This window comes from Pollicipes pollicipes, unplaced genomic scaffold (assembly GCF_011947565.3).
Source record: "Pollicipes pollicipes isolate AB1234 unplaced genomic scaffold, Ppol_2.1 Scaffold_7231;HRSCAF=8579_pilon_pilon_pilon, whole genome shotgun sequence".
NCBI lineage: Eukaryota > Metazoa > Arthropoda > Thecostraca > Pollicipedomorpha > Pollicipedidae > Pollicipes > Pollicipes pollicipes.
In genome coordinates, this window is record NW_023597034.1 from 10,820,109 (window position 1) to 10,831,830 (window position 11,722).

An 11,722-nucleotide genomic window follows, 5' to 3' on the forward strand; every position below is an offset into this window, starting at 1 on the left:
TTTGCTGATGGACTTTCACACACGGATTCTGGGAAAGGGTAGCCCTGTGGACGCTGAGCTTTCACCGTCCCTTGAGAGCCAATTTCCATCACTGCTTTTGCGTGTCTTACTGTCCCTTCAAAGGACGGTGATCAGGGTGCAAGTGTGTAGTTGTGTGGAGGATTGGGCACTACGCTGGCAGATCCACTTTAATGCCTAGAGCAGGGGCCCGACAGTGACTGATAATGCCTAGAGGAGGGGTCCGGCGGTGACTGCTAATGCCTAGAGCAGGGACCCGACGGTCACTGATAATGCCTAGAGCAGGGGCCCGACGGCGACTGATAATGCCTAGCGCAGGGGCCCGACGGTGACTGATAATGCCTAGCGCAGGGGCCCGACGGCGACTGATATTGCCTAGCGCAGGGGCCCGACGGTGACTGATAATGCCTAGAGCAGGGGCCCGACGGTGACTGATAATGCCTAGAGCAGGGGCCCGACAGTGACTGATAATGCCTAGAGCAGGGACCCGACGGTGACTGATAATGCCTAGAGCGGGGGCCCGACAGCGACTGATAATGCCTAGAGCAGGGGTCCGACGGTGACTGCTAATGCCTAGAGCAGGGGCCCGATGGTGACTGATAATGCCTAGCGCAGGGGCCCGACGGTGACTGATAATGCCTAGCGCAGGGGCCCGACGGTGACTGATAATGCCTAGCGCAGGGGCCCGACGGCGACTGATGTTGCCTAGCGCAGGGGCCCGACGGTAACTGATAATGCCTAGAGCAGGGGCCCGACGGTGACTGATAATGCCTAGAGCAGGGGTCAGACGGTGACTGATAATGCCTAGAGCAGGGGCCCGACGGCGACTGATGCCCTGCTTGCATCAGTTGCCGTCAGTGGACGCAGACGCTGGTAGGCCTCAGCACTTACAGGTGTCGGCGAAGAAGCAGATATCAGTTGGATGTTTAAAAGCGATGCTTTCCGTTGCCTACCCGGTGTGCACCCTATGCTACCCGGTGTGCGCAGTGTGATCGCGAGGACGTCCCAGTGCACCAGCCCGCCATCCCCATAGGCGGACGCACAGCCCTGCTGACGACGCTGGCGTCCGCCGTCAGGTATAAGGAAGAGTGCCAGCGGCTGTACGAGCTGCAGAACCGCGTGCTGGCCTCGGACGAGGTGCTCTCCACGGACGAGGGCTCGTCCAGCGAGGAGGAGAACGACGACGACATCGAGGAGCACGGTATGTGGCCACTGCAGGCGAGTGGGGGGGGGGGGTGGAGCTGGAACTGGAACTGGAGCTGGAGCTGGAGCTGGAGCTGGGGCTGGGGCTGGGGCTGGGGACTGGGACTGGGACTGGGACTGGGACTGGGGCTGGGGCTGGGGCTGGGGCTGGGACATGGACGGAGGCAGGAGCTGGAGCCGGAGATTGAGCTGGAGCTGGAGCTGGAGCTGGAGCTGGAGCTGGAGCTGGAGCTGGATCTGGAGCTGTGGCTGTGGCTGGAGATGAAACTGGGGCTCGGGCTCGGGCTCGCTGGTGCACTGCAGGGGTCGCTCTTAGGTCATGGCTTGTTGGCCATTTTTGTTGCTGTTGATGTCTATAAATATCAAACATGTCGACCCGACTTGAAAAAATCAGACGTCAATCGGCGTAAACTGTTTCGATGATGATGACGACTGCATGCGCCGAGGGCAACAGACCAGTCATTAATGCATCGAAAATCCGGTTTCAGATGGGATTTATTCAGCCCCGACACTAGCGACGACCCCACGGTATCAGCTTGCCGTGAAGCGCAGTCTGTGACCAGGCCCACCGCCCTGCCCGCAGGCCGCAACATCGAGAACATGCTGTCCAACAAGAAGACGTCGACGCAGCTGAGCCTGGAGAAGGAGGAGCGCGAGCGGCGCGAGCTGCACAAGATCATGATGGGCGACGCCGGCCAGGACGACACCAAGGATGGCCTGCGTGACGGCAAGAAGGACAAGCGCAAGAAGGAGGACGGCGAGGAGGACTCGGCGGGTGAGGACGTGCACCGTGTTCTGACCGGTGACGGGTGACAGCCTGGCAGGAAGTAGCCAACACGAGCTCTTCCAGGAAGCGTAGACATTTTTATACATAAGTGTATGCTGTGTTTTTTATGTGAGTTAGGCGTGTAGGTAAGGCGAGCGTTACAAAAGAGAAGCCTGCCGTAAGTTGAGGTGACTGCTTATGCCGCACCGGTGCGAACAGTGCCCACAGAAAAAGCTGTGTGTAAAACGAAGTGTGGGTATGCGTCTCAGTTTGGGTCTCGATGGCTCCCTCCCATCCTGGCGCCCAGCCACAACACCCGCTAACTGTCAGGTGGTTTGTCTCAGTTTGGGTCTCGATGGCTCTCTCCCATCCTGGCGCCCAGCCACAACACCCGCTAGTTGTCAAGGGGTTCGTCTCGATGCTCCTCTGGACTGTTCTCATCATCTCGTCCGTGGCGTCAGGTCGGGTGTTGAGGATCATGCGCACGTTCCGCAACTCGGAGGGCGGCACCTACACCCGGATCGAGACGGTGCGGAAGCAGGCCGTCATCGACGCTTACCTACGCATCCGCACCACCAAGGACGATAGCTTCATCAAGCAGGTGGGCAGCAGGGTCGGCGCAGGTCGGGGGATCGCTTGTCGGAGGCGACCTTTGGCCGCGATGTGTGGCGTCCACCAACCAGGCAAGCAAAGATGTCGTGCAGTGTTTAGTCGGAACTTGCCCGCCTCGCCTGAGGTGGTAATGCGTGAGCAGTGCTTGCGGCTCTGGATGCACCAGCTGCCATAGACGCGGTGGGAGCGGTCAAGAGCTCTGCAGAGGCTGCACCACTCAGCACCGAGTCGGAGTCGATGCATTCCCATCTTGCCGACCAGCCTGCGGTACGCTCCCTTTAGTGAAGTGCCGTTCACGGACATCGTAGCCCCGGCCTGGTCCAGAGCCTGCAGCCATCGGCAGAGGGGTCATTCGCTGCGCCTCACGCGGTGTCCCCTGCCTCAGTTTGCCGGTCAGCTGGACGAGACGCAGAAGGAGGAGATGAAGCGGGAGAAGCGGCGCATCCAGGAGCAGCTGCGCCGCATCAAGCGCAACCAGGAGAAGGAGCGGCTGGGCCTCAGCCAGCAGCCGCGCCAGCGCAAGCCCAAGCTGAAGCCCGACCTCAAGCTCAAGTGCGGCGCCTGCGGACAGGTGAGAACGTGTGGGATGGGCTGACCGGAGGGGGGGGGGGGGAGTTCACTCGAGAGTCAGCGACCTCTGAACGAAGGTTGGTGAGTTTTAGTTGTAGGCTGTGAGCTCCAGTTGAGAGATACTGTGCCGCCGATCTAACCACGTGTGCTTAGGTTGTTTGGACATGGTAACTGTTCGTGACCGATCAGTTTGCTCGTGGCATAGGATATGTAAGCATATATTTACCCAGTTTTGTGAACAGTAAATCTGCATGATATTAGCTCTTTCCCATGATGTTTTGTTTTTACATTCTTGTTGCCATTGTATCCACCATGAAGAACAAAGACAACATGAAAAGGACTAATTTCAGGATCAAATAGCCTGTTACGATCCAACAGTAGCTCTAGCTCTGATGATTTGCCTGCTGGCTGTTTGTGTACCGCCGTGTGTTTGTGTGTTTGTCCCCCACCGCTGGCCAGCCGGGCGCCGCGCCTCCCAGCCGTGGCCGGTCGTCGTCGACGGCGCGCCGCAGCGGCTGCCGTGCGCCTCTGCGCGGCCTCTGACCGGCGCGCGCTCGCCCACACCCACAGGTGGGCCACATGCGGACCAACAAGGCGTGCCCGCAGTACCAGGGCCCGGGCGGACCGCAGCCGCCCATGAACGTGGCCATGACCGAGCAGGAGGAGGAGGACGCCTGCCGACTGGACGTGCCCGACGACGAGGAGCTCATCAACGTGGACGGCACCAAAATCAAGCTCTCGGGCAAGGTCATCAAGGTACGGCTGGCGGTGGCGATCACAGCGGTGGGATGGGTTTTGCGCCTGACGAGAGGTGGACGTGAAGAGACGTGCTGGCGCCGGGTGCGGTGCGGCGCCTGCCACGCTGGCCTGTTTGGATAAGTCAGGTGTTCGTACGCACGTTGTTCACTGATTGGTATTCGTCGCGTTTGTTCACCAAGTTCCGCTCTGCGTATCGATGCGGGATTCAGTCATCGATTAGCCATGTGTCCATTGACCACTGCCCATTAAAGTCTCCCAATCGAGCGCGACGCTTGAGGTGGTGTGCTGAACGCTGCTATCTGCAGACATCTGCAGAGATTCCGAGTGCGAATCCCGGACTCCTGCAGCCGCTGGATAGCAGGACTTACAGCTTAATGTCGTCTGTGGGTCTGGCCGTGCCTTGCTGTGTTCTCACTTCTTTGTGCGGCAGACGCGGCGCGCCTCATGCAGGACGCCATTCGCCTCCCACTGACCCGCTCTCCTCCCTGCCGCAGCAAGCCGAGGAGCTGAAGCGCAAGTCGCTGCTGCTGAAGGTGCCGAAGGACGCGATGTCGGGTCGCCGGCGGCCGCCGCATGGGCCTGGACCTGCACTGCGACTACCTGCACCGGCGTCAGAAGACGGCCAACCGGCGGCGCATCGACCCGCTCATCACGTTCAGCACTATCCTGGAGGGCATCCTCAACGAGATGCGGGACATGCCGGACGTGCAGCCCTTCCTCTTCCCCGTCAACGCCAAGGTGCCGGTCGTGTGAGGGGGGGGGGGGGGCGCCGTGGTCAGGTCGTCGGCGACGTCCGAGCAGGTGGTGTAGCAGGTGGTAAAATTGGTTTGATGTGAGTCGGTCCTTGCGATGCATGCGGGGGAAGGCTTTTGTGCCGTCGCTCGCAAACTGCAGGCATGCTTTGCGTGTTGTCGTAATCTGAAGCACCTGCTGCCTGCGTGCGGCAGCTTATTCAAACTCGCTCAACAACGGCGAACATTGAAGTGTTTACCAGTGCAGAAGCAATTCAGTCTTGTCTTCTGCAAGTAGCTATGCACTAGTTGTACCCGCGGAGCCATCCGTCGTTGAAGGAGCACCAGATCCACGCCGTTCCCTCTCGCCCTTACAGACGGTGCCGGACTACTACAAGATCATCCAGCGGCCGATGGACCTGCAGACGATCCGCGAGAACTTGCGCCAGAAGAAGTACCAGAGCCGCGAGGAGTTCCTTGCTGACGTCAGCCAGATCGTGGAGAACTCCAAGCTCTACAACGGCGCCAAGTCGGTGCTGACGCTGACGGCGGAGAAGATGCGCAACCACCTGATCGACTGGTTCGCCGAGAAGGAGGACCGGCTGATGAAGCTGGAGAAGGCCATCAACCCGCTGCTGGACGACGACGACCAGGTGGGCACCCCGACCGTGCGCACCTCTTGGGCGGGTTTAGAGCCGGTCATGGTGCAGCTAACCGGCGGCCATGCGCCATGCTGGCCCGTCGTGCCTGGCATGAGGGCACGTTGCATGCATGTCCGTGATGTCCAGGTGGGGTGGCTAACGGGGTGGCTAAGCGCCGACTGTGGAGCTCTCCGGTGGTTTGAGGACCACTGAGGTGTGGGCCAAGGCTGGCCACGTGTCAGGTGGTGTCGATGACGCCCGCGCCGCTGGGTAAGGATACGGGGAATGTTGGTATGGCATGCTTGGAGGCAGCGCGTCATCGACGGGATGTTCATGTTAAATGTTGAAAGGGATAGAAGAGCAGCATGTGTTACGAGCTAGAATCCGTGTGACGTTCAACCATTAAACGGCTGTATAAGATTGTAGGGTGTGGTCTCATCCATGCTGTGTGACCGTTTTGACTGATTTGTTGGAGTGCTCGGACACGAGTGGCCTATATGGCTGTGTTGACCGGTGACGTTGACCTCTGGCGGGTATGTGCACGTCTAACAACGGCCGCTCCCTGCGCCCGCAGGTGGGGCTGACCTACATTCTGGAGCGGATCGTCAACGAGAAGGTGAAGACGATGCAGGAGTCGTGGCCGTTCCTGCGGCCCGTCAACAGAAAGCTGGTCAAGGACTACTACGCCGTCATCAAGCAGCCGGTTGACATCGAGACTATCGAGAAGAAGGTCAAATGTACGTGCCTGACTGCTGCGGCTGGTCTCCGGGCGGCGCTCGTGCCACCGAGACAGTCTTGTCCTTCTTGAGGGAATGCCAGGCCGCTGTGTGAGTGTCGGTTTTGAGAGCGAGGTAGAAGCCCATAGCTTTGACGTGCTCCCACCCACCGACCCGCCATGTGCAACGCTTCATGCTGGAGGACCCTACGTGAACTGCGTTCAAGATTAAGAAGCTCGCACGTAGTTCTGGTCTGTACACGTGCTCGGGTCCCCTCGCTAGAGGTCATCGCTCCAGCCCCGTCGTGAGTCGTTCAGGCTGTTCCTCCGTCTGGTAGTTCTGTAGTAGTTCTGGTCTGTACACGTGCTCGGGTCCCCTCGCTAGAGGTCATCGCTCCAGCCCCGTCGTGAGTCGTTCAGGCTGTTCCTCCGTCTGGTAGTTCTGTAGTAGTTCTGGTGTGTACACGTGCTCGGGTCCCCTCGCTAGAGGTCATCGCTCCAGCCCCGTCGTGAGTCGTTCAGGCTGTTCCTCCGTCTGGTAGTTCTGTAGTAGTTCTGGTGTGTACACGTGCTCGGGTCCCCTCGCTAGAGGTCATCGCTCGCCCGTCGTGAGTCGTTCAGTTTCTCGTCTGTAGTCGAGTAGTTTGGGGACACGGCTCGGTCCCCTCGCAGAGTATGCTCACCCGTCGTGGTCGTCAGGCTTTCTCCGTGTGTGTAACGTGCTCGGGTCCCCTCGCTAGAGGCCATCGCTCCAGCCCCGTCGTGAGTCGTTCAGGCTGTTCCTCCGTCTGGTAGTTCTGTAGTAGTTCTGGTGTACACGTGCTCGGGTCCCCTCGCTAGAGGCCATCGCTCCAGCCCCGTCGGGAGTCGCTCGGGCTGGTCCTCCGTCTGGTAGTTCTGTAGTAGTTCTGGTGTGTACACGTGCTCGGGTCCCCTCGCTAGAGGTCATCGCTCCAGCCCCGTCGTGAGTCGTTCAGGCTGTTCCTCCGTCTGGTAGTTCTGTAGTAGTTCTGGTGTGTACACGTGCTCGGGTCCCCTCGCTAGAGGCCATCGCTCCAGCCCCGTCGTGAGTCGCTCGGGCTGTTCCTCCGTCTGGTAGTTCTGTAGTAGTTCTGGTGTGTACACGTGCTCGGGTCCCCTCGCTAGAGGCCATCGCTCCAGCCCCGTCGGGAGTCGTTCAGGCTGTTCCTCCGTCTGGTAGTTCTGTAGTAGTTCTGGTGTGTACACGTGCTCGGGTCCCCTCGCTAGAGGTCATCGCTCCAGCCCCGTCGTGAGTCGTTCAGGCTGTTCCTCCGTCTGGTAGTTCTGTAGTAGTTCTGGTGTGTACACGTGCTCGGGTCCCCTCGCTAGAGGCCATCGCTCCAGCCCCGTCGGGAGTCGCTCGGGCTGGTCCTCCGTCTGGTAGTTCTGTAGTAGTTCTGGTGTGTACACGTGCTCGGGTCCCCTCGCTAGAGGCCATCGCTCCAGCCCCGTCGTGAGTCGTTCAGGCTGTTCCTCCGTCTGGTAGTTCTGTAGTAGTTCTGGTGTGTACACGTGCTCGGGTCCCCTCGCTAGAGGTCATCGCTCCAGCCCCGTCGTGAGTCGTTCAGGCTGTTCCTCCGTCTGGTAGTTCTGTAGTAGTTCTGGTGTGTACACGTGCTCGGGTCCCCTCGCTAGAGGCCATCGCTCCAGCCCCGTCGGGAGTCGTTCAGGCTGTTCCTCCGTCTGGTAGTTCTGTAGTAGTTCTGGTGTGTACACGTGCTCGGGTCCCCTCGCTAGAGGCCATCGCTCCAGCCCCGTCGTGAGTCGTTCAGGCTGTTCCTCCGTCTGGTAGTTCTGTAGTAGTTCTGGTGTGTACACGTGCTCGGGTCCCCTCGCTAGAGGCCATCGCTCCAGCCCCGTCGGGAGTCGCTCGGGCTGGTCCTCCGCCAGGTGTTAGTGTGTCCGTGACCACGTGTAGTTGTGTTTGCCGCATGTAAGGCCGTCGTTGCGCCCGGTCCACAGCGCACAAGTACCACTCGAGCCGCGAGTTCGTGGCCGACTTCGAGCTGCTGCTGGAGAACTGTGTCACCTACAACGGCAAGGAGTCGTCGTTCTCGGAGAAGGCGCAGGCACTGGTGGACGCCGTCAAGTCGACCGTCGAGAAGGTCAGCTCTGACGACAGAGCCTGCGTGGTGCTCTGAAGCCGTGCCCTGTTGTAGTAGGGCCGAAGTGTGGGGGATCGGTGGACTAGCGGAGTTTTAGACGGCAGAGTGCGTATTTGAGTTGTGCATTTATTCGTTATTTGAGGTATGCACTGATCCACTGTTGTGGTAGCGTAGCACTGCAAGGTGACGTGGAATTTGTTGGGAAACATTTCTGTATTCGTGTAGTGGAAGGATGCAGTCGAGGCGTGTAAAGCGCATAGAAACTGCGCAGTAATGCATTGTAGGAAGATGTAGCGTACTAAGGTGCCGCGGTGCACTGTGGTGTACTAAGGCGCAGAGAAACTTGAGGGATAACATCAGTAAGGACAGCTCAGAGTTAGCTGACGTGTCGTTCTGGCGGTCTGGAGCAGAGCGCGTCAAAGCGAGCTCAGGCAGCAGAGCCCGCGTCATTCCGGACATGATTGCGCGACCTCGCGTGCGGCGCTCGCGGAACCGCTGGCAGTCCGTCGTCGGCCACCGAGGTGCTGTGATCGCCCACGCGCTGACGAGGCCGGCCGCTGGTATGCCCCGTCGCTGCCCGCCAGCCGCCGTCCCGGACGCGCGTGTGACCCGTCCGCCCCGCCGCCCTGCGTGCTGGCAGTACGAGGACGACCTGCGCAGTCTGGAGGCGAACATCGCGGCGGCGCAGCAGCGCGCCCTCGAGAACGCCGACAACGACTCGCTCGGCACGGGCTCGATCAACATGGACGACGAGTCGCACCTGTCCGAAGGCACCGGCCGGGTCACGCCCACGGAGGACGACGACGTCGGGTCGGAGCCGCGTGCCAAGCGCAGCCGCACGCTCGAGGAGGGTCAGTCGGGCGACGGAGACGGCGCAGCGTGGTGGCGTGGGTGGTCTGGCGTGGTGGGTCGGGGTGGGGTGCGTAGCCCGGGGTTCGTGTCCGCCCCAAAGCTGCGGGCTAAGGCTCGGAAATGGACAAGCAACTGAAGCCGCGGTTAGCTTGAATCGTTAGTAAGCTTTTGATATGAAATTGTTTTTTAACGGTCTGTGACGGCGTTGTGATACGGGTGATAAGACATCAGCGATGAAAGGCAACGCTCGCCCTACGACAGCAACCGCCGCCAGCGGGTGAGGGCATAAAACGTGTCTTAACATTCAGCGTTAGTTTGGGAATCAACACCAAGCTGTCATGTGCCAGCAGGGCGTTCTGAAACCCGCTGAAGCTGGTTGGAAATAGTGTAGTCGGTGAAGTGCATGGCGCTCTCGGTCGTTCTTTGTTGCTGGCATTTTTATGCTGACATTCGGCGCTCATCTCGTAGCGATGCAGACGGCCATTTTTTTGTGGGCCCATCCACAAGCGAGTGGAGCGCGGGAGCCGGCGTGAGTCCCGCCCCGCGCCGTGGCCGCCGCGGCTCTGCACTGTCCTGTGCGCCTGACCCCGCCCCGTCTGCCACCAGACCTGGAGTACAGCGACGAGGAGGACCAGATGGCCGGCCTGGAGCACGGCCAGGACGACATGGACGCCTCGGAGGTGGGCGGCGACGAGCCGATGCTGCTGGAGCTGCCGCAGGAGGAGGAGCACGGTCAGTCGAGCCGCTCTCCGGTGGCAGCGGACCTGGCGGGGAGTAGTCGCCGAAGCTGCTGGCTCCAGAATCAGGGGTTTGAGGCCTGTCTTTGGATGTCATGTCATGTGCGAAAAACATAGCTTTGTGCGTTCTGGGAATGATTGAGGTTTTGATCTGGCTATGTTTGAGTCGTTTGGATGGAAGTACTTGGATGCCAGCTAAGCTACGGGCACCGGATCTCAGCTAGGTACATAAGGTACAGTACGCAGATGTGCTCTGCTTTGCACCCCTGTCCAAGGCTTGGCCAACATTTCGCCAAATTCAGTCTCAGCTAGATTTTATTTCTCGTCCTGCGAGCGCTTGCACAGCTTAGCGCTAGCCGCCCGTCTTCATTGTCACGTGCGCCCCGCGTGGCAAGCGTGACGCCCCAGCTGCCCCGCAGACGACAGCGAGGACTTCGACCCCAGCTACGACCCGTCTGCCTTCCTGTACGGCCTCTCGTCGGCCCGCGAGAGCCGCAGCGCACCGCACGCGCCAGAGGGTGCCGCCAACAGCAGCCGCATCCACAGCGATCTCCAGGTTGGTGGCGCCACCTCCGACGGACGTCTGCCCGCGGTTCGGTGGTTATCGAGCGTTTGTTTCCGCTCTGTCAGGGACTAGCGACTGCTGCAAATATTGGTGGTCGTGTGAGATTAAACTGTCCATGTAACGGGCGAGCAGTTTCCTTGCGTCGTTCCGGAATGGAACGGAATGACGGCGACTTTTTTACAGTTCGCATGGAACCACTGCATGGTCGTTAGAGTCTGCAATTTAAATCGAAGTGCAGCCCGTGTCCACCATCCCGCGAGGCGGCGTCGCTGCTGTGACCCGACCTGACCTGACCTGACCCCGCCGCTCCCCAGATATCAGACAGCGAGGGCGAGGACGACGAGCGGGGCCGCGTGAAGCGGGAGCCGGCCGACGACGACGACGACGGCGGTGGCCTCTACTTCTGAGCGGCAAGCGCGGCCGGGCTGCGCCGGGCATGCCGCGGCTCTCCGAGCGTGCCGGCCGTGGGGCGGCAGGAGGGGAAACGCGTCACCTGGTGACTGGGGGAAGCGGCCGGTGTCTCCGTCGAGTAACGCGCCAGAGCGGCTGGGCTGCGGCCGGTCGCCGTCCGCGGCCGCTGGCAGCCGCCGGCCGCGGGCAGACGGCCCGGCGGTCCGGGCAGGGTCACGTGACCGGCGGGTCTCCGCTCGGGCAGGGCGGTGACCCCGCCCCGGCCGCCGGGCACGCCCCTCACGGCAGCGGACGTCAGGAGGCCCCGGCGGCCGCCCTGGTGCTCGTCATCAGACGCCAACAGGATCGGCATGACGCTCCCGGCGTTAGCGGCACACAGACGTGCAGTCGGACTCCGCGAGGCCGGCGCCGCGGTAGGCGGGCGCGCGGCGTATTGGTACAAAGACAGGACGGCGGGCCGCTGCCGGACGAGCCCCGCGGCACGTGTGCCGGGCGGTGGCGACCCCGCCCGAGTGGTCAGTGCTGTGTTGTGTGGTGTGGTCAGCACGAACGGCGTCGTGCTGTGGGCGATGCATCGGCTCGACTGGACAGTGTGGCGGTGTGATTGGCCTAGCAGGCTGGTGCGTGCTTTGTAAACTACCTGTTAATGTAATGACGCGCGTAAACGAACCCATCTTGTTCGTACGGTTGCCTACTTTGGTGAGGAAGCTGTGTGCATTCATATAGACGAAATGAAATGTTCATTGTGTGCAGGCACACAGCATCTTAGTAATTGCGCTCGCGTGGCGTAGTAAGATCAACTGTGTGGTTTGTATATGGTGCCACACAAATGGTCTGCGTAGTTTGTACCGACTTCATCACGTAGTTTGTTCACATTGAATAAACCATCATTCACCGAGGTATCGAGTTAGTCGAAAGGGAATTATGTAGAATTATTCAACGGAACTGGGAAGCTCCCGAACAGACACTCATGTTCCGACGGTTGCGTAGGCAATCTTCGTATCGAGGCTTAACGC

At 60.5% G+C, this 11,722-nt stretch overlaps 1 protein-coding gene across 1 annotated transcript in view; it reads left to right on the forward strand.

Moving 5' to 3' along the window:
• The window catches only part of Taf1 (TATA-box binding protein associated factor 1), a 29,186-nt gene extending 17,580 nt beyond the window's left edge, over window positions 1–11,606 (forward strand). The window contains 14 exon segments of the mRNA XM_037232725.1: window positions 1,095–1,219; window positions 1,805–1,996; window positions 2,449–2,588; window positions 2,985–3,170; window positions 3,740–3,925; window positions 4,423–4,494; window positions 4,496–4,666; window positions 5,037–5,312; window positions 5,875–6,037; window positions 7,999–8,141; window positions 8,782–8,992; window positions 9,600–9,725; window positions 10,150–10,286; window positions 10,610–11,606. Coding sequence (XP_037088620.1) covers window positions 1,095–1,219; window positions 1,805–1,996; window positions 2,449–2,588; window positions 2,985–3,170; window positions 3,740–3,925; window positions 4,423–4,494; window positions 4,496–4,666; window positions 5,037–5,312; window positions 5,875–6,037; window positions 7,999–8,141; window positions 8,782–8,992; window positions 9,600–9,725; window positions 10,150–10,286; window positions 10,610–10,702 — 2,221 coding nt within the window. The 3' untranslated portion in view covers window positions 10,703–11,606.
• The last annotated feature ends 116 nt before the right edge of the window (window positions 11,607–11,722 follow it).